The 21,903-nt window shown below is 41.3% G+C and overlaps 1 protein-coding gene across 21 annotated transcripts in view; it reads right to left on the minus strand.

Moving 5' to 3' along the window:
• The window catches only part of CLIP1 (CAP-Gly domain containing linker protein 1), a 142,685-nt gene that overhangs the window by 29,004 nt on the left and 91,778 nt on the right, over nt 1–21,903 (minus strand). For all 21 annotated transcript variants that reach the window (XR_004258148.1, XM_032242597.1, XM_032242679.1 and 18 more), the window contains 3 exons: nt 19,290–19,406; nt 16,567–16,673; nt 10,015–10,135 (listed from right to left, as the gene is read on the minus strand). Coding sequence is in view for 20 of the 21 variants with exons in the window: in XM_032242597.1 (XP_032098488.1) it covers nt 10,015–10,135; nt 16,567–16,673; nt 19,290–19,406 (345 nt within the window). In the remaining variant the exon portion in view is untranslated. The remainder of the gene's footprint in view (nt 1–10,014; nt 10,136–16,566; nt 16,674–19,289; nt 19,407–21,903) is intronic.

A 21,903-nucleotide genomic window follows, 5' to 3' on the forward strand; every position in this document is an offset into this window, starting at 1 on the left:
ACGCAACCTCCGCCTCCTGGGTTCAGGCAATTCTCCTGCCTCAGCCTCCCGAGTAGCTGGGACTACAGGCACGCGCCACCATGCCCAGCTAATTTTTTGTAGTTTTAGTAGAGACAGGGTTTCACCATGTTGACCAGGATGGTCTCGATCTGTTGACCTCGTGATCCACCCGCCTCGGCCTCCCAAAGTGCTGGGATTACAGGCTTGAGCCACCGCGCCCGGCCCTGTTTTGTAAAATTTTTTAAGTAAAATATGTTTTTAAAATGTAATATGTTGACATCATTTCAAATTAATTCTTTTTTTTTTTTTTTGAAGCAGGGTCTTGCTCTGTCACCCAGGCTGGAGTGCAGTGGCGATCAAATTTTGTTAGTCACGTTCTCTATATATTTTTTCTACTTTTTTTCATTTTCTTTTTACCTTGCAAATGTTTTAAACTTGTATTCACCAAATGATCAAAATTAACATCACCAATAATGGGACAAAGAAACAGCATATGCTGTTAAGATTCACTTGGGGTAGCTGGCTTAACAATATGCCTCCTGGCAGGACACAGTATCACTTACATAGTCTTCCTGCTAAAAATGCGTAACCTGAATATCATCAGGAAGAAACATCACACAAACTGAAAATGAGAGACTTTATGCAGCTTTAACTGGCCTGTTCTTATAAAAAAAAAAAGTCAATGTCATGAAAGACAAAAACAGAGGAATCATTCCAAATTAAAGATGACTAAAGAGACATGACAATTCAGTGAGAAGAATGCATGAAATTGGACTGGATCCTGAATTTAAAAAATAAAGCTGTAAAGACATTACTGGGACAACTGCCTGAACAGGAATAGGGTCTGTACATCGGTAATTGTGTTGTATTGAGGTTAAACTCCCTGAATTTGATGACTGCATGGGGTTTATGTAAAAATAATAAAATATGAGCATTATTTGTTCTATTCTTACAACTTTTCACAAGGTTTGAAATAATTTCCAAATAAAATATTAAAAACATTAGTATGGGCCGGGCACGGTGGTTCACATCTATAATCCCAGTTGGGAAGCCAAGGTGAGAGGATCACAAGGTCAGGAGTTTGAGACCAGCCTGGCCAACATGATGAAACCCCATCTCTACTAAAAATACAAAAATTAGCTGGGCGTGGTGACGTGCGCCTGTATTTCCAGCTACTTGGGAGGCTGAGGCAAGAGAATCCCTTGAACCCGGGAGGTGGAGGTTGCAGTGAGCCGAGATTGTGCCACTGTTCTCCAGCCTGGGCAACAGAATGAGACTCCATCTCAAAAAACAAAGAACCCCACAACATTAGTATGTGCCCATAAACCCCACAGCTGTGTGCTTAGCTATCTGTTTACTTGGATTTAATGCTCACGACCAGTCCTTGTGTCCATTTCTCTTTTGCTAATGCCTTTATTTTGATTCATGTCTTGCTTGGCTCAAATTTACCATCAAGTGTCTACTTCCAGAAGGACCCACAGACACCACAGCTTCTAAGTCCTTTCATATCTGAAAACATGAACCTGAATAGGCATTATCTGGATATGACAACCTTGGCCATATTTCCTGTCCCTGAGAACTCTGGACGCAGTGCAGCAGAATTTTCTGGCATTGAATGTATCTGCAGTGGGCTGGTTTTTTTTTTAGACGGAGTTTCGCTCTTGTTACCCAGGCTGGAATGCAATGGTGCGATCTTGGCTTACCGCAGCCTCCGCCTCCCGGGTTCAGGCAATTCTCCTGCCTCAGCCTCCTGAGTAGCTGGGATTACAGGCACGCGCCACCATGCCCAGTTGATTTTTTGTATTTTTAGTAGAGACGGGGTTTCACCATGTTGACCAGGATGGTCTCGATCTCTTGACCTTGTGATCCACCCGCCTCGGCCTCCCAAAGTGCTGGGATTACAGGCATGAGCCACCGCGTCCGGCCCAGTGGGCTGGTTTTTTAAGTTTTTATAAGAAATTTGATTTTTCTGCCTGGGCACTTAGAACTATTTCTATATTGTTGAATTTCAATAATCACCAGGGTATTTGTGTGTGTGTGTTTATTTTGGACCAATTTTTCCCAGTGGGTTCCCCTACTGGGTTTCCATACAACCCACTCTCTTTTCTGTTTGCAGATTCAGTTCTTCCTTTACTTGGGAAAATTTCCTTATCTCCTAATACTTTAAAAAAATTATATATATATACACACACACACACACACAATATACATATATATGCATATAACATATATATAACACATAACACATGTTATATATATTTATACATATATAATACATTATATATGAGTATATATGTAACATACATATAACATATGTAACATATATGTAACATCTATAACATGTTATAATATATGTGTGTTGTACATATTATGTATACATATATATGTGTGTACACATGTTATATATATTATACGCACATACACACACATATATATATATATATTTTTTTTGAGATGGAGTCTTGCTGTGTCCCCCAGGCTGGAGCGCAGTTGTGCCATCTCAGCTCACTGCAACCTCTGCCTCTCAGGTTCAAGTTGTTCTCCTGTGTCAGTATGCAGGTAGCTGGGATTACAGGTGCTTGCCACTATGCTCAGCTAATTTTTGTATTTTCAGTAGAGACAGGGTTTTGCCATGTTGGCCAGGCTGGTTTCAAACTTCTGACCTCAAGTGATCCACCTGCCTCACCTCCCAAAGTGCTTGGATTACAGGCTTGAGCCACCACACCCAGCATATATATATATTATATATATTATATATAATATTAATATAATATATATTAAATAATATATATTATATATTTATTATATTATATATTATATATGTTGTATAATATATATTATAATATATATAATATATATTATTATATTATATAATATATATTATATATTTATTATATATATTATATATATATTTTTTATTTTATTTATTTTTTTTTTTGAGACAGAGTCTTTCTATGTTGCCCAGGCTGGTCTTGAACTCCTGGGCTCAAACAATCTCCTGCTTTGGGCTCCCAAAGTGCTGGGATTATAGACGCGAGCCACTGCACCCAGTCCTTTCCTTTATATTTTTAAGAAATGTTTATAAGGCTGCTTTCTGTTTCTGATTTATTTAGTAGTCTTGATATGGTGTGGTTTGGTCTTGAATTTGTTTCCTTAATTCTTCAATCTCCCTGTTAAACTTGTATCATTTTATCATCTCCTCTTTGAACAGTTGTTTTATTCAAATAACTTTAGTTTTACATAACACAAAGCCCTATTTTCCCTGGGTATCAGCTTCTCTTGGCCTGAATTCCTGTCTCTCTCTGGCTCTTGGTGTTCTGTTCTTTCCCTTTCCGTCTTAGGTTATGGTATGCATACACTTCATCTTATTCCGGATGACTCTACCTAGACCTTCCCTTTGTTCCATATGCCATGAGTTTCCCCCAACACCCTTCCTACCTTATCTGAGGCCTTTATCTTCAACCCTGTGCTACAGCTGAAAGTTAAGCATTGTAATTGACACATTTCTATAGCCAGAGGTTTCTGGATAGAGTCAAGTTTGGGATAGTTGAGGCTACACAAAGACTCTGTTGGCGATCTCTTTCCTGAGATTTTTCTTCAGTGTTCTGTACATATCACTCACTCTACCTGAATACAGGTAATCCCATTCCCACAGGAGAATATCCTCTGCCTTGGGGCACGTATCCCCAGCAAGCTCTTTCCACAACTGCTCTTACCACTTCTGCTACCTTCCCTTCCTAGAGACTGGAACCCAGCCACTCCTGTGGTCAGAGACGGTTATGTGATACGATCACAGAAATATGAACTTTCTTCCCTAAATTAGAAGACAGAGCATGTGAGAAGCCCTTTGCGTTTCCCTGCCTTGTCCTCCCCTGCTTCCTTCCGGACAGCTCTGCGATGCTTGAGGTACAACAGCCAACTGGGGATCAAGTGGACAGGAGCTACACGCCTAGGAGGGCAGCAAGCAGAAGGAAGAGCCGGCTCTGTGAGGACGTTCCTGAGGGGACACCCGCCCTGCACTGCCCACCTGCAGACTTCTTATCACTTGGAAAAAATACCCATGGTGCCCTGTGCCTGTCAGCCACAGTTTGTTGGCTGGCCTAGCTATAGAAAACGACCACTGGCAGATATTCCCACTGCTAGTAAAATCCTGAGGTGGTACAAGAGGGTATCAAGCCTCAGAAATTTTTCCTTGACTTTTCCCAGGCTGTCTACTCACCTCTTCAGTCTAATTTTTTCCAAACTGGACTGGGCGAAGAGACAGACAGGATTTGAGTAAAAATTCTCAGGATTTTGCTGTTCATCATTCTTTCCACTTACCACTGGGGACACAGTGTCAGAGTCAACCCACAATTTTGTTTCCTTTTTTGGTTGCCAATTTACTTTTTATTTTTTGGACAGAATCTTGCTCTGTCACCTAGGCTGGAGTGCAGTGGTGCAATCTCAGCTCATGCAACCTCTGCCTCCTGGGTTCAAGAGATTCTCCTGTCTCCTGCCTCAGTCTCCTGAATAGCCAGAATTACAGGCATGCACTGCCATGCCTGGTTCATTTTTGTATTTTTTATTGGAGATGGGATTTCACCATGTTTTTCAGCTGGTCTCGAACTCCTGACCTCAGGCGATCTATCTGCCTCAGCCTCCTAAAGTAAGTGCTGGGATTACAGGTGTGAGCCCCCGCATCCAGCCTTGGTTGCCAATTTAAAAGTTTACAGCAGTACTTTGGGAGGCCAAGGCGGGTGGATCGTGAGGTCAGGAGCTCAAGACCAACCTGGCAAAATTGGTGAAACCCCATCTCTACTAAAAATACAAAAAAATTAGCTGGGCATGATGGCACATGACTGTAGTCCCAGTTGCTTAGGAGGCTGAGACAGGAGAATTGCTTGAACCTGGGAGGTGAGATTGCAGTGAGCCGAGATCGTACCACCGCACTCCAGGCTGGGTGACAGAGTGAGACTCTGTCTCAAAAAAAAAAAAAAGTTTACAGCATGAAGTTGACTGTCTTTGTTGGCTTCTGCTGGACACATTTTTTAATACAGAAAAACTGTGTTCGTAGCATTGGGTACTGAAAGGAGAGAGCAGGAGGCGGTGATCTCGCTTCAATTGGCCCTAGTTGCCCAGAAGTCCCCTGAGCCCAGATTAAAAATATGATGGCTGATAACCACCATTTTTCCAAACTAATACACAATAAGCTAAAAATAGCTTTCCCTTTCTAAGCATTCATGTCTGGGAATTCAGGCTCATTTAAATGGCAGGTGACTATTCATGATCAATTTAGTTGCTAACCCCAATTTTTTTGTGTAACACATCTGCTGTAAACTCTGTTAGGAAAAACTGTTCATGAAATACACTTATGGAGTCATTTAATCCCTGTCCAGTTTCCATAAGCAAACTGTAACCTCATTCCACAAATAGCCAGGGGGAGAATCAGCTCTGTTCCCATAGTGACAGCTCACTGTATTTGCTATCTTTACAAGGGGGAACACATGTTGAGGTTTGGAAACAATAAATCAGACATATCAAAAGTGACTACCTAAGGTGACTATTTCTGTAGAAGAACTAACATTATTTTTAGAATTCCCTATGAAAAGAAAATAGGGGCTGGGAGCCCAGGAGGTTGAGGCTGTAGTGAGCTATGATAGCATCACTACACTCTAGCCCAGGTGACACAGTGAGACCCTATCTCTTAAAAAAAGAAATGAATACTCTGTATGGTTTCCAATAATCTTAAACTACATGACCCTGCCTGAATTTACACTATATGCTTCTACTAGCTACGCAGAAAGCAAATGCCCTACTAAGTTGGCGATGAGGTTTTTGGCAAGTACAGCTCTCCAAAAAAAGCTATTGTGATGGTTCATACTGAGTGTCAACTTGACTGGACTGCGGAAGCAAAGTCTTGATCCTAGGTATGTCTGGGAGGGTGTTGCCAAGGGAGATTAACATTTGAGCCAATGGGCTGAGAAAGGCAGGCCCACCCTTAATCTGGGTGGGCACAATCTAATCAACTGTCATGGCAACCAGAACAAAAAGCAGGCAGATGGCCGGGTGTGGTGGCTCACACCTGTAATCCCAGCACTTTGGGAGGCTGAAGTGGACAGACTGTCTGAGCTCAGGAGTTCGAGATCACCCTGGGCAACAGGATGAAACCCAGTCTCTACTAAAATACAAAAAATTATCTGGGTGTGGTGGCACTCGCCTGTAGTCCCAGCCACTAGGGAGGCTGAGGCACAAGAATCACTTGAGCCCTGGAGGCGGAGGTTGCAGTAAGCCGAGATAGAGCTTCTGCACTACAGCTTGGAATACAGAGTGAGACTCCAGCTAAAGAAAAAAAAAAAAGCAGGCAGAAGAATGCTTAAAGGCTAGACTGGCTTAGCCTCCCAGCCTACATTTTTCTCCCAGGCTGGACGCTTCCTGCCCTCGAACTTGGACTTCTAGTTCTTCAGCTTTGGGACTCGGACTGGCTTCCTTGCTCCTCAGCTTACAGATGGCCTCCTGTGGGCCCTTGTGATTGTGTGAGTTAATACACCTTAATAAACTCCTCTTTATTAGTTCTGTCCCTCTAGTGAACCCTAATACAGTTATGAAACTGGAGGTAAATGGAATCATCTAAAAAAGTGGAAAGAGCAATCACAAAGTCTCTTTTCTATAAAACAGAAACTGGGGCTCTGGCTAAAAACAAGATACTCACCAAATACCCATCCATTCATTCAAACCTACAAGTGGTGCTCTATGATTCCTACTTTCTCACAGTCTGGGAGAAGCAGAAGCACATGATACTGACCACAGTGCTGGGTTCTAAGGATCAGGGCACTGCAGAGAGGCAGGAGCTCACTCTGATTGAGATCAGAGGCAATGACCATTAACATGGGCCTCTAAGAATGAGATACACTTACCAAATGGGAAAGGAGACAAGAAAAGACACAAAAGCAGACCTGTGAATGGCAAGATTCTGAGATGCCCTGGGTTTTCTAAGCAAAACATTTGAGGCAGGAAAAAAAAAAGTACCGGTAGTGTTCCAAGTGCATTTTTAGAGCACTGTTTGACCCCACCTACCCCATTTCTAGCTCACAGCTTTTTAAAAATCTTGAACAATAATCATGAAGTAAGTAGAAATAAGTTTTATTCTCAGTATAGGACAGCAGCTGGACAAACAGGCTTTCTTTCAAGTTAGACAGACATGATTTCAAATCTCAGTTCCTCCACTGCCTATCTGTGTATCCTTGGTAAGTTAGTTCATGTTTGAGCCTGTTTCCTGTCTAAAAATAATCCTACTATCTCTCAGGTAGGTTGTGATGATTCCATGAAATTATGGTAAAGCAATCAGCTCAATTCAACAAATTATGGTGCTTCTAAATAAGGAGTCAGAAGAGATTCCTGGGTCATGGGTCAGTATTTACCTTTCCCAAGTCAATCTAGTCTCCACTGTCTCAATTTTAGAATGAAAAAGTAAATTTTTCTGTAGTACTACAACTGAAAATCTTTTTTTTTTTTTTTTTTTTTGAGACGGAGTTTCACTCATGTTACCCAGGCTGGAGTGCAATGGCGTGATCTCGGCTCACCGCAACCTCCGCCTCCTGGGTTCAGGCAATTCTCCTGCCTCAGCCTCCCGAGTAGCTGGGATTACAGGCACGCGCCACCATGCCCAGCTAATGTTTTGTATTTTTAGTAGAGACGGGGTTTCACCTTGTTGACCAGGATGGTCTCGATCTCTTGACCTCGTGATCCACCCGCCTCGGCCTCCCAAAGTGCTGGGATTACAGGCTTGAGCCACCGCGCCCGGCCTGAAAATCTTTTTTTAAATAGCATTTCTGCCAAATACAATAGCTTTATATTTCTAACACAGCTGATCAATAGTTTGACTTAACTGTAGAAAGCAACTAAGTGAAATTTTATAGAATTCTTGGAAATGATACAGTAAGAGAGTAACAGAGCCCCATGATTAATCAGTCTTTATTAAACTAAGGTTGCTTCTAAGTTATTTTAAATGGGTGGCTCACTCCACTCTTTTGAAATATATATTCCATGGAAAGAATGATCTGTAATCTTTTTTGGTAATCAATATTTTCCACAATCTCCATCATGAAAGCCTATCACATTTTAGTTCACACCCATATTATTTCTCCTTCTGAGTTAAATACAGAAAACTACCAGTAGCATAAGAATCCACCCCATTCTTTAAAAGGAAGTCACTTCTTCACTCGCACCCCACCATCCCCCTGTTCCTGTAGGCATTATTTTCTATCACTCTGCAAAGTGCCTGATTTTTACATTTTTAAATCACAAAACCTTTTCAGTAGGAAGCTAACTGAAATCTCTACTGCAAAAAAGAACAGAGCTGCTAGGATAGAGAGGAGTCCAACACAGGCAAGAAACTGTGGGAAATTCTAAACAAGGAAGCATGTTGTCTCCTGAATCCCTTCTGGTTCTGAGTGACAGAGACAAGAACTATAATCATCAGTTCAGTTAAAGTCACAGCATAAGATAAGAGGATAATCTCTGTATGTTCCTCCTATTTATGGAAACCATTCTCTCTACCAGAGATGTTCAATGAAATGATACAAGATGGGAATAGACTCAGCACTTAGCCAAAATTCTTCTCTTCCAAGTCCCTGTGGACACATTGATACTGGAGATGCCAAATGATGTGCGTGTTTCAGCTTATGCCAGAAAAAAAGAACCCCTGCTGGTCAATGGTCTTTGATTCTTCATGAACTCCAGTTTCCCACAAACTCATGAAGGGAGAGTGCAGTGACCCTAGTTAAGTCAACACACTGATTCTTTCCTTGGCCCCCATCAGAAGATGACATCTCTTGACACTACTCACCGAGTAATGCTGAACAAATTACTATCATCTTTGTGCTCCCATTTCCCCTTTCACAAATGGGGATAATAATAGTGCTATTGCTTTGAATTATGGCAGGGACTGAGATGATAGCTACCATTTATTTGTGCCGTCACATAGCAAGAGCCCATAAGTGTTAGTTACTATCACCAATAGCATCGTCATCATTTTGGAGTCTGGAGAGATGTGGCATTTCTTTCACAAAATAAGAAAATTGTGGAGAGTGATAGTGAAGATTTTAAAGTCTAAAATTAACTCTCCAAAAAGTGCTTTTGCCACAAACTGCACCATGTCAATGGCTACTCCGTACAATTACCCCAAATTACTCCATTCCAAGTAAGAATTAATGTTTGCAACATATAATGGGAAAAAAAAATTCCCCTTGGAGTACAAAGCAAGAATGAATGACTACACAGCAAAAGTCTCTTAAAAATGTAATTCTAAGCTGCTGCTCTGAAGTCAGATGTGACTCACAATTCAGCACTTTGATTCAACTGCTAGAGAAGAATAAAAGGTAGAATACAGCTTCCTTTAAAATCAGTTTTGTTGCCACGTTTAACTTCTGTAAGAAACCTCTGTAATTTAAATATAGAAGCAAACAGGTTGTGGTCTGCTTGTAGTTCATTCCAGTTGTAACATATATTTTATATTTACCAAAGCACACAAGGGCACATATATGCACAGTTCCATTAGGAAAGGCGTAAGCATGTTTTCTAATTTAAAGAAAAGCAGAGTTCTATTAAAAATCAGTTGCCAACACTCACACCAAATCTATATTCTTGGAATCTGTTCTTCAAAATCAGTTTTGATCAAAGTGAAAAAAATCTTAAGAGAAAAATAATTTTGAAATCCAAGTAGTAGTAGGTAGAAGATACTGTCCCCTTCTATTTAAATGTTTAGCTGTAAGATTGTCTAATAAAGACCATATTTTCTACTTGCTTGGAAGTTCCAGTATTTTGTGTGTTTTTTAAAGGACTTGTCAAATCGTTCCTACCCTAAATCCTACAGCAGTACGTTTGAAAACAAGGAGACACATAGCACAAGTAACTTGGAATTCCATTTGGAATGACCCCACCACACTGAGCAGACCTCTGAGTAGCCTCTGAGCATGCTGCCAACAGCAGCAGCAGCTGGCACGGCAGAGCTGGAAACCCCCACCAAAGGACACTGACCTTTTGATGACTTGTGACTTCGTCCCTGCTTCTCCCCAGCTCCTCAGCAAGTTTAACGTTCTCTTCTTGCAATGCTGAAAGCTGCTGGGACTTCTGAGCTGCTGCCTGCTTTAGGGTTTCTCTGCAAGGACAGTGAGTGCCGGGTTACCATAGAAACAAGACAGGCAAGGAAACTGTGGGAGACAACCAGCTTCACAGCACTGAGGAAAATATATCTGGGTCACGTGACTGATAGGATCTATAATAACAGCAGACAGTATTATCTACATGCAGAAGGGCTAAATGGCCATAACCTCCCAAAAGGAGGACTGCCACCCACAATTATTACATTTTTCAGAACCTAATAAACACTGTGCCCACCCTCCCACCACTCAAACTTACACCATAAAAAAGGAATTTTGCTATAAAATACATGGCAGAAGAGATGGTCAGCCCTCCTGTGTTTAGGAATATTTCCCTTAGATTATTTTACTAAAATCCACTTCATTGATAAAGTGATTTAATTTGCTGCCAAGGCACTCTGTTCTAACTGCACAGATCTATAAATTTGTTTTTCTCTGGAAGAAATAAAAATCCAATGGTCCCATTTACCAGTATCTGTCAGAGTCAAGTGCTGATGTAAATCTGAGTATAATTTTAGGACAACTAGAGGCGGAATGCCCAAAGGAAATAGTTTTCTAATTACATAACAGGTGTTTTATTTTGATAGTCTTTCCACAATGCTGATTTATAATTGAAAAAAGCAAATAAAAATATAATACAACCTGCTAACCTATACCATGAATAACCATAGAAAATATGAACAGGATAGCTATATTTATTAAACAACTTCCTGTTCTTAAAATAATCAAAAACATACATCCTAAACATTATCCTTTATACATGAATATGCACAATATTTGATCACTAAATCTTAGTTTTATGCTCTAGAGGGTTTTGATGCAATTGTGAATTTTAAGTACGTCTGTGTTGGTTAAACTCCATTTAGCAAGCTGTCATACATGGCTGAATTCTGAATCAAGTCATCTGGGTATGAATCCATCTGCTGATGCATGAACGCATCTATTTTTAACTTCAATTGTCTAATGGGTGGCGGTTCTCGGCACATTCGATTTTCTCAATTTTTAATTCTCCATCCACCTATAATATGCACACTGGGATGACCTCAGGAAGACTTAGGGAAATAAATCTACACAAAAATTTTCTTGGCATACTAATTAGGCTTTCTACAGAGATGTTTATTTAGCAATTAAAGAAAAACTGAGAGGGAATTTTAGCCTCAGCTAGTTACTCACGAAAGAGATTCATATATACAAATCTCTATTCATATATGTATGTATGTACACATGCATACACACATATCACAGCTAAAGTTCATCTGTCCAAGTCCATCAATCCTTGACAAATCAGATTTCCTTATGGTAAAATTATCGTAAGCCAAACGTCATATTTTCCAGGTGGTCACTGTCTTCATGAGTGGCTACATGGTGTCTGCATGTGTGTGGCCTGTCAAAGTACTACATTTACACTCTTGTTCCTTCTCTCTCAAGCCCACAGAAAAGAAAATTTAAAACAACGCATCAAGGAAGTAATCTAAAAGTGGCCAAAGTGGCCTAAAGCACTGACCTATAAAAACAAAATTTAGTGTTTTAAAATGTACAAAATGCCTCCATGTCCATTTTCTCACTTAATCCTGGAAGCCCAAGGAGGCTAATGTTATTTATGTTTTAACAGGAAGATTGAAGCTCTGGAAAGTACACAGATTTGCCCCAAATCATAAAGCCAGTAAGCAGCAAAACCACAAGAATAGGAGCTACAATTGGCAGATGACTTCAGTCGTGATTCAGATATAGGGCACTTCATTTTTTCTTTAGTGGGTAGCGGGTTAATTCATTTCATAGAGGAAAGAGGCTCTGATAACCCAAATTCTGGAAATACTCAAAGAATGATTCTCAAAATAGCCACAAAAATATTTCCAATGGTTTTTAAAGAAGCTACTTTTCTTTCTACATGACAAGATACCTTGACACAGAAAAGACTGTAGGCTTAAAATGGAAGACAAAATAAACATAATTAATATTGACAAGCAAACATTTTACTTATAAATCCATCATAAATCTATTATCATGCTAAATATATTGTAGATTTACTACTGTGCCAGGTGAGTAAAGACAAAAATTAAATTGCTTGGCTGGGCGTGGTGGCTCACGCCTGTAATCCAAGCACTTTGGAGGCCAAGGCGGGCAGATCACCTGAGGTCGGGAGTTCAAGACCAGCCTGATCAACATGGTGAAACCCTGTCTTTTTAAAAAAAATAATAATAATTAATGAATTTTAAAAATTGAAAAAAAAATTAAATTGCTTATATCCTTTTTTCCCTAAGATCCAAAATTATACACCACGAGAAACTCTTTTATTGTTGATCCCCAACTGAAAATAGGAGCTGGCTAACTGAAATCAAGCAAGAGCTTTCTTAAAACCAGCCTTGTAAGTGGTACACAGGAAAAGAACATTCAGTTACAAGTGCTGCTTTCCAGGGGCAAGGGCAATATTCTAGAGGGAGTGGTTCCTAGGTGGCCGAGTACAGTGGCTCAAGCCTGTAATCCCAGCACTTTGAGAGGCCCAGGCAGGCGCATCATTTGAGGCCATGAGTTTGAGACCAGCCTGACAAACATGGCAAAACCCCGTCTCTATTAAAAATACAAAAATTAGCTGGGCGTGGTGGTGCGTGCCTGTAATCCCAGCCACTCAGGAGGCTGAGGTGGGATGCTGAATTGAACCCAGGAGGTGGAGGCTGCAGTGAGCTGAGACAGCTGCCACTGCTTTCTAGCTTGGGCAACAGAGTGAGACCCTGTCTCAAAAAAAAAAAAAAAAAAAAAGAAAGAAAGAAAAAAAGAAACCCTGGTCTATGTTGGTGCCTCTTTTTCTCCAGGAACCACAGTCCTATTAGGTGAGGAGAAACCCCAAAAAAGCTCCAGAGGACACACGAAATCCCATACACGCTAAACCACGGAAGAGGCAAGCGGCTGTTCATTCTCCAGCTTTGAGCCCTGAGGAATAAGACTAGGGAAAGGCAAAGTGACTGCTGTGTTTTGAGAAGCATGTTCCCATTACACAGTCCTCTTACAGCAGATGGCCCTTGAAATCTGACCAGGGAGCCACCAGTCATCAGGGGTAGGGGCTTTTTCAACCTACTCCCCATACCTCCTGTGCCCGCTTCCGTGGAACGCTATCAACATGTCTCCCACTGCTCCTGCCTCTTGTAAACAGTCCTGGCCATGAAGCGTCATGTCACTGACAAGAAAATGTGATTCCCTCACATCTGTTGGGGCAAAAAAAGGTAGAGAATCCAAAGCAGCCGAGGCTTTTTCTGCCTGGGATCTGGTTCCTCCTCACCTGAATGACTGAGCTCAGGGATCAGAGGTCTGGGAAGCACAGCAGCAGGAACAGCTCAGCACAGGCTGGGGTTAGCGCAACAGCAGCTGTAGCCAGAATCTCAGCTAAGCTTTTATTAGTCAATGAAATAATTCAAAGGAGAGGTGCACGAAAACAATTTATGTCTTCATGGGGTGAAAACAACCCCATGCTAACTGGGGGTAGATGACATGACAGGATTCAGTGAGACTCTGAACATTAAAGGGTGATCTCACTGGAATACTAGTAATGGCTGCAACAAAAGACTCCTAAGAGCTGGCGCAGTGGCTCATGCCTGTAATCCAATCACTTTGGGAGGCCAAGGCAGGCAGATCATTTGAGGCCAAGGGTTCAAGACCAGCCTGGCCAACATAGTGAAACCCCACCTCTACTAAAAATACAAAAATATGGCCAGGCATGGTGGCTCACACCTGTAATCCCAGAACTTTGGGAGGCCAAGGTGGGTGGACAGCAAGGTCATGAGTTTGAGACCAGCCTGGCCAATATGGTGAAACCCAGTCTCTACTAAAAATACAAAGATTAGTTGGGTGTCATGGCACATAACTGTAATCCTAGCTACTTGGGAGGCTGAGGCAGGAGAATTGCTTGAACCTGGAAGGTGGAAGTTGCCGTGAGCCGAGATTGCACCACTGCACTCTAGCCTGGGCAACAAAGTGAGACTCCATCTCAAAAAAAAAAAAAAAAAAAAAAAAAAATTAGCAGAGCATGGCAGTATGTGCCTGTAATCCCAGCTACTTAGGAGGCTGAGGCACAAGAATCACTTGAACCGGGGAGGCAGAGGTTGTGGTGAGCAGAGATCACCCACGACGCTCCAGTCTGGGCAACAGAGTGAGACTCTGTCTCAGAAAACAACAGCAACAACAAACAAACAACAATAACAACAAAAGACTCCTAAGTCGTACTGCAGAAAACAAGAATTTTATCTAAACCCCAAGAGCTCTATTGGCCAGGTCCACTTGGCCCTGCCCCTCCGTCACCTAGTAGGACCCAGGAAGCTTGGTGGTGGGATTACCGCAGTGGAGGCTGGTGAGGGAGTCACCCGTGGCAGATCCCACGCTCCCTCACCAGTTGCCTGTGGGACACAACACAGGAATTCAACCTGGTGCTCCAAAGCCCTTCAGATTTGCAAAATGACTTGTGTCACCAGAAAAAGAAATCCTAAACTGTACCTGCACCCACTTCCTCAATGAATACAACTAAACTATCACGTTACAACAAATGACTTTGTTATTCCTGTCTTGGTGATCCATCTTCTATTTGTGTCATTTGATGTTGGTAGCCCAAGGAAACTGAAGCCTCCCCAATGACCATAATCACAATTGTAAATTTATAAATCTGCATAAATGAAATTGTTAGAACTGTTTAAACATAATCACATAATCTAGAGACCCACCATTAAAACTAGGACTGAAGAAGAAAATCACTGATACCATGAGATGTGCACAGGAGCAGCTCAGATCAAATTTTTCCTAGGAAAATGTAAAACTCTCAGAAGAACCACACGTGCTAGTTTAATCCAAGCTCAGTCAACAAATAGTACTGAGGATGGTGACTTTGGAACTGATGCTTTTGTTTTTGTTTGAATCTCATCTATGTATTAGGATTGGAAATAAATGAAACAAATCATTGAAGGGCAGGGACTGTATATACTCACCTTTTGTATCCTTCCTACCTTAACCGTATCTACCATGAAACACACAGACATATTCAAATGTTCACCAGGTTAATTAGCTTTAGGATTTTAGGTTAATATGGTTGATACAGTGTAGTTAACAGAAGACCAAACGAAATCTACACTGTAACCATTCTTTAAAATGTCAGATAAATACCAATCTCTAATAACTACACTAGTCAAACTTGAAAGGCAAGAACTGAATTAGCATCAACAAAGGAAGTATGAACAGTCTGCCTGAAACCATAAAACAAATTGATGTGTAAACTTTAATTTTAAAGTCTTCCAAAAATGCTAGTCATTTCATTTCCATGCCAGATGATTTGATTACTCTTAAAATTGAAATACTGAAAATGTAGAAAGTGACATGCTGTTTGTTTTTCCTATAAAAAGAATTTTGAGGGACTTGCTAATAAAGGGTCTGACATTTCCAAATGTTAAGATTGGCTGGGTAGGTGTGGTGGCTCAAGCCTGTAATCCCAGCACTTTGGGAGGCCGAGGAGGGAGGATCAGTTGAGGTCAGGAGTTGGAGACCAAATGTTAAGACTGGCTATTCTGATTCTACTTGTACTTTCATAAGGCTTTCAAGTCACTTCTTTTCTTTTCTTTTTTTTGAGACAGGATCTCACTCTGTCACCCAGGCTGGAGTACAGTGGCATGATAATGGCTCACTGCAGCCTTGACCTGCCGGGCTCACGTGATCTTCCTACCTCAGCCTCCCAAGTAACTGGCACTGTAGGGATGCACCACCATACCCAATTAATTTTTGTATATTTTGTAGAAACAGAGTTTCACCATGTTGCCCAGGCTGATCTCAAACTCCTGGGCTCGAGTGATCTACCCACCTTGACCTCCCGGTGCTGGGATTACAGGCATGTGCCACCGCACCCAGCCCAAAGTCACATTTGAATCCCCAACATAACTCATCAGCCAGTACACATTTCATTCTGATCCTTTAACTTAGATGTGGTTCTGACTTAACAGTGGTTACTGATGTTACCTCCAGGGTATGCAACAGAGTTTGCATACTTTATGTACTTCTCAAATATTTTTTATTTTTTATTTATTTTTTTTTGAGACGGAGTTTCACTCATGTTACCCAGGCTGGAGTGCAATGGCACGATCTCGGCTCACCGCAACCTCCGCCTCCTGGGTTCAGGCAATTCTCCTGCCTCAGCCTCCTGAGTAGCTGGGATTACAGGCACGCACCACCATGCCCAGCTAATTTTTTGTATTTTTGGTAGAGACGGGGTTTCACCATGTTGACCAGGATGGTCTCGATCTCTTGACCTCGTGATCCACCCGCCTCGGCCTCCCAAAGTGCTGGGATTACAGGCTTGAGCCACCGCGCCTGGCCTTCAAATATTTTTTAAATGATTAGCACTATATTCACTTTTTCAATTTAAAATAAATTCCATAATTTTTCTCAAAGGAGATAAACTTACATTTCTTTCCTGAATTCTTCCATTTTTTGATTCTCTACAGTCAGGAGTTCTTTTGATTTGTTCAGCTCTTCCACATTTTTCAGGTTGTTTTCTTTAAGTGTGTCCAACTTAAAGACCAAGAGAAAAAAACTTGATGAAATTATTTCCTTTTCCAATGACATAAATGTACAAATTATTCATGAAAATGTGTATTGAAAAGATAGATGAAATTAGTCACTTGCAAAAAAAGTCTCCTGAGTCTCAGATGACAAGTCTATTACAAACTGTAAACCTCCTCCTTACATTTAGTCTGACATATCCTGTACACCTGGCCAAAATGTCAAACTAAATTGCTACACAAAAGTAAAATTTTCTTTCATCTTGTGTACAATTCTCAGCATTTACCACTGAACTTCCTAACCAAATATGATTAATTAAAAAAAAATAGAAATAAAATGCAAAGTAATGACATAAGCAAGGATTATTCTTTGTAATGAAAAGAAGCCCTTTTCTTTCCCCAAAGATTAGTGATTTACGATATGATTTTTTTTTTTTTTTTCCTTTTTGAGATGGAGTTTTGCTCTTGTGTCCAGGCTGGAGTGTAATGGTGCAATCTTGGCTCACCACAAGCTCCACCTCCCAGGTTCAAGCGATTCTCCTGCCTCAGCCTCCCAAGTAGCTGGGATTACAGGCATGAACCATCACACTGGGCTAATTTTTTTTGTATTTTTAGTAGAGATGGGGTTTCTCCATGTTGGTCAGGCTGGTCTCAAACTCCCAACCTCAGGTGATCCGCCTGCCTTAGCCTCCCAAAGTGCTGGGCTTATAGGCATGAGCCACCGCACCCGGCCAGGATATGAAAGTTTTCAGTGTCAGTACCAGATTTACATAGTCCTCACTACAAAAATTATTTATTTGAATCAAAATTATTTGTAGATTGGAAAAAAATTTAGTTACCCATCTGAACTTGAAACTGAAGAGGAAAAAGCTATAACGTGGGACTGAAGAGCACTCACACCCACTTAGCCACATCAGTGGCCCATGGGGATGCAGCCAGGTGTGGGCCTGGCCCTTGGTGGAAAGCCAGAGTTGTTACTGGGATAAGTGGGGATGTGACTGATCACAGGCTCTGGCAGGCGGCTGGAACTCTAGGTGTAGAGGCCACACCAAGGATGGTAGCTCATGTGGGCCTCCATTCCTCAGGGTGGCTCCTGGGCCTTGGGAAGTTGTCTCCTACAGCCAGAAAAGGGAGCTATCTCCTTTTGCCATGCTACATGCCACCAGTCAGGAGTCCCAGAAAGTGTCTTGCTCATTTTAAAACCAACATCTTCGTTTTAACACCTTTTAACATTCCAGATTAACAAAACAAGAAAAACAAAATATCACAATGGGTCCGAAAATATGGTTCATCCAACCCTGTATACTGGCTATAACAAAGACACAAAGGGATCTGTGGTAGAAGGACCAATTCCACTGCTGCAGGTTAGACACATTCCCTAAAATCTCATTTACTTCAGGTTCTAATTTTGATTAACAGCTATGTTTTTAAATGCTTTTATATTTTTAGCTTAAGTCATCTTCTCTTAGGATTGTTCCTTCTTTAAATGTACTTCCTTCAATGTGAAGTGTTATTGACCCTACCATTACCTCCAAATGTTCATCTCAAAGGATCCTTTGAGAAGTTGATCCTTGACCTCCATAACGAGGAGTCCTAGTTTTTACAGTGGCTCCTCAGTTTGGTCACCGCCTTCCCCTTGTTTTCCTTCCTTAATGTCTTACCTGCCTGTTACTTTTAAAACAATCTGGGCCAGGCACAGTGGCTCACACCTGTAATCCCAGCACTTTGGGAGACCGAGGCAGACGGATCGTGAGGACAGGAATTTGAGATCAGCCTGGCTAACATGGCGAAACCCTGTCTCTGTTAAGAATATAAAAATTAGCCAGGTGTGGTGGTGCGCACCTGTAATCCCAGCTACTTGGGAGGCTGAGGCAGGAGAATTGCTTGAACCTGGGAGGTGGAGGTTGCAGTGAGCCAAGATTGTGCCATCTAGCCTGGGTGACAAGAGCAGGACTCCAACTCAAAAAAACAAACAAAAAAAAGCATCTGAAGTTCCATAGGACTTCACATAACCATTTTGGTACATCAGTATTAGGATTTAGGTAACAGATTTCCAAACAAAGGTTGGTACGAGCTGGGAGGGTGGGAGCAGGAAAATCAAGAGGAGGAGAAATGCTACAGAAGGAGAAATGCTACTTGTGGACAGAATCAAAATATCTTGACGCCACAGATTTGTCCCAGCTCCAAAAGTGACTCATTCAAGATGGTACAAAAGGAAATCAGTACTGAGCTGGGCCAAGAAAAGGCCTACATCAAACTCAGGGCTGAGGAACGAAATTTAGTGGCTCAAAGTTGGGAAAGAGAAGAGAAAAAAACAATGGGTGTGATGTAAGACAAAGGATACAAAAGCTAGAGCAGGCCATCAGTACCTCCTTTTGCTAGTGCTATCACTAAATAGTTATCTTAGAAACCCATGCTATTAAGGTTTTTTCCTCAATTTGTAAAGTTTGATCCTAATAAGTAATGAAGTGATACACTTTATTAAATATTATCATGGCTCTGGCATACATTTCAAACCTGTGTAAGGCCACACTTCAAAAACATAAGCAATCCTGAGTTAGTGATCAAACATTCCAGGAAGTCGGTAAGCTGTTCTTTGTACAAAAAGCCATTTAAATCTGATTACTTCATTCTGTAGTTTTGCATTTGTTTGCTTGGTGTCCTCCAAGGAGGCCAGTGTCTCGGTCTTCTCTTTGGTCATCTGTTCCATTATGTGCATTGCATCTTCTGCTGTTTGAGCAGCCTAAATACAAGGAAACACTGTGAGAAATGAGGACACCCCTCACTGGCACCATCAGGTAAGGATCGGGCTGTGCTGTTCAGGCAGCACTCAGTGTCTGTGTAGGTAAGGGAGGCACACAGAGAGGGTGAATCAGTCACCAATCCAGTGCTGAAACAGACAGACTAAGACAAGAAAGGTCTTTACTCTGAAGTAGAATATGCAGACCCTTTCCTGCCATTTTTCAATGTCAATTGTTATGCAATTTGCATGTTTTCAGAACCTCTAAACATACATCTTCCAATGAAAGTTCCAAGTTAAACTGGCAAGCATGCTCCCTTCATTCTGACTTATGCTTGAAAGACTATTCAGTGGTAACAATGAACAACATCCTTATGTAGCTGAATTTCTTGGAATCATATTTACTATTAAAGGTTTAAAATACTATCCTTGTTATTTCAAATCTGGGGCTTTTGAAGTCAAATTTAGGTTGAGGATTTTTCAAATAAATATCAAAATTATTTGGGCACTTCTAACATAAGGCTGAAGTGTTTAATGAGAAGCATTTAATGCAAGCTGTGGGCAATGAATAAAAACACGGCTATGAATAAAAAGAGGCATGTGGAGACCAATTCTTAGCTGCTATAAAAAGTAATTATAAAAAGTTAGATATGGCCAGGCGTGGTGGCTCACACCAGTAATCCCAGCACTTTGGGAGGCTGAGGCAGGGAAATCACGAGGTCAGGAGTTCGAGACCAGCCTGGTCAACATACTGAAACCCCGTCTCTACAAAAAATACAAAAATTAGCCAGATGTGGTGGCATGCGCCTATAGTACCAGTTACTCAGGGGGCTAAAACAGGAGAATCGCTTGAACCCAGGAGGCGGAGGCTCCTGGCTAAGTGACAGAGTGAGACTGCATCTCAAAAAAAAAAAAATTAGATATAAAAATAACCACAAAAATAAATCAAAATATAGCCAGGTGCGGTGGCATGTACCTATAGTCGCAGCTATTCAGGGGGCTGAGACAGGAGGATTGCTTGAGCCCAGGAGGTCGAGAGCAGCCTAGGCAACACAGCAAGATTTCCACCTTTAAAAAATAAACAAACGAACAGGCAAGCTGCAGTGGCTCATGCCTGTAATCTTACACTATGGGAGGCTGAGGTGGGCAGATCATGAGGTCAGGAGTTCAAGACCAGCCTGGACAACATGATGAAACCCCCTCTCTACTTAAAAAAAAAAAAAAATTACAAAAATTAGCCGTGAATGATATCGGGGGCCTGTAATTCCAGCTATTCAGGAGGCTGAGGCAGGAGAATCGCCTGAACCCGGGATGCAGAAGTTGCAGTGAGCCAAGATCACGCTACTATACTCCAGCCTGGGTGACAGAGAAAGACTCTGTCTTAAAAATAAATTAATTAATTAATTTAAAAAATCCTTTTAGGCACTTGTTTATAATTTATTGGTCTAATAAAGTTTATGAAAATTCTCCATTATCCCTATCCAATTATCAGCCATGAAGATTTCAATGGAATCTTCCAACTCCAAATGGATAGACACAATGAAATAGTTAAAAGCCAAACAGAAGACTCTATATTTCAATATGTGCCAATTTCACCACTGCTTTTTTTTTCCCCTTGAGACGAAGTTTCACTCTTGTTGCCCAGGCTGGAGTGCAATGGCCTGATCTTGGTTCCCTGCAACTTCTGTCTCCTGGGCTCAAGCAATCCTCCCACCTCAGCCTCCTGAGTAGCTGGGACTACAGGCATGTATCACCATGCCCAGCTAATTTCTGTATTTTTTGTAGAGACCGGGTTTTGCTATGTTGTCCAGGCTGGTCTCAAACTCCTGGATTGAAGCCATCTGTACACGTCAGCCTCCCAAAGTGTCGAAATACAGGCATGAGTCACTGTACCTGGACGACTTTCACTATGGCTCCTAAGCCTTTAAGAAACCACAGTTAACTTTTTCACAAAGTTTCTCGTTAAATTTAAAAAGAAATCCTTTTTATTCACAGTTTGCAATTTTCTCAAATGGGGAGAGAATACTGCAATGAGATACTTGGTAAAAAAAAAAAAAAAAAAAAAAAAAAAAAAGAAAAAAAATCTCCCTTTCAGACTGTAACAAACAGCTTGAAACATATAAGCAACTGACTTAATGAGGTGGATTTCCCTAAGCAGAAATGAAGAAAGGTGATCTAGGCCACTTGAGTTAGTGCACAGTGTTAGTAAGCAGTCTGGGTGCTCAACACTTGACCTCTCACTTTACCGTAAGTGAATGAAGAGTCTCGAGCTCTCTAATTTTAAGGGTAAGCTTGCTCTTGTCTTTCCTCAAAGTACGGTTTTCATTTTGAGATTCTAGGAGATTGGCTGAAATATGGCTGTTGGTTTTGGCCAACTGACTGATCTCTTTCTGAAGGATGAAATAGCTTTCTGCCAGGGTTTCCTTCTCCTTCAGGAGCTCATCCTTTTCCAGCATCATTTCGTTTTTCTCAGCCAAGAGGTTCTGGTTGTCTTGCATCA

The sequence above is a fragment of the Sapajus apella genome, unplaced genomic scaffold, assembly GCF_009761245.1.
Source record: "Sapajus apella isolate SASKATOON/1434 unplaced genomic scaffold, GSC_monkey_1.0 scaffold2, whole genome shotgun sequence".
Taxonomy (NCBI): domain Eukaryota; kingdom Metazoa; phylum Chordata; class Mammalia; order Primates; family Cebidae; genus Sapajus; species Sapajus apella.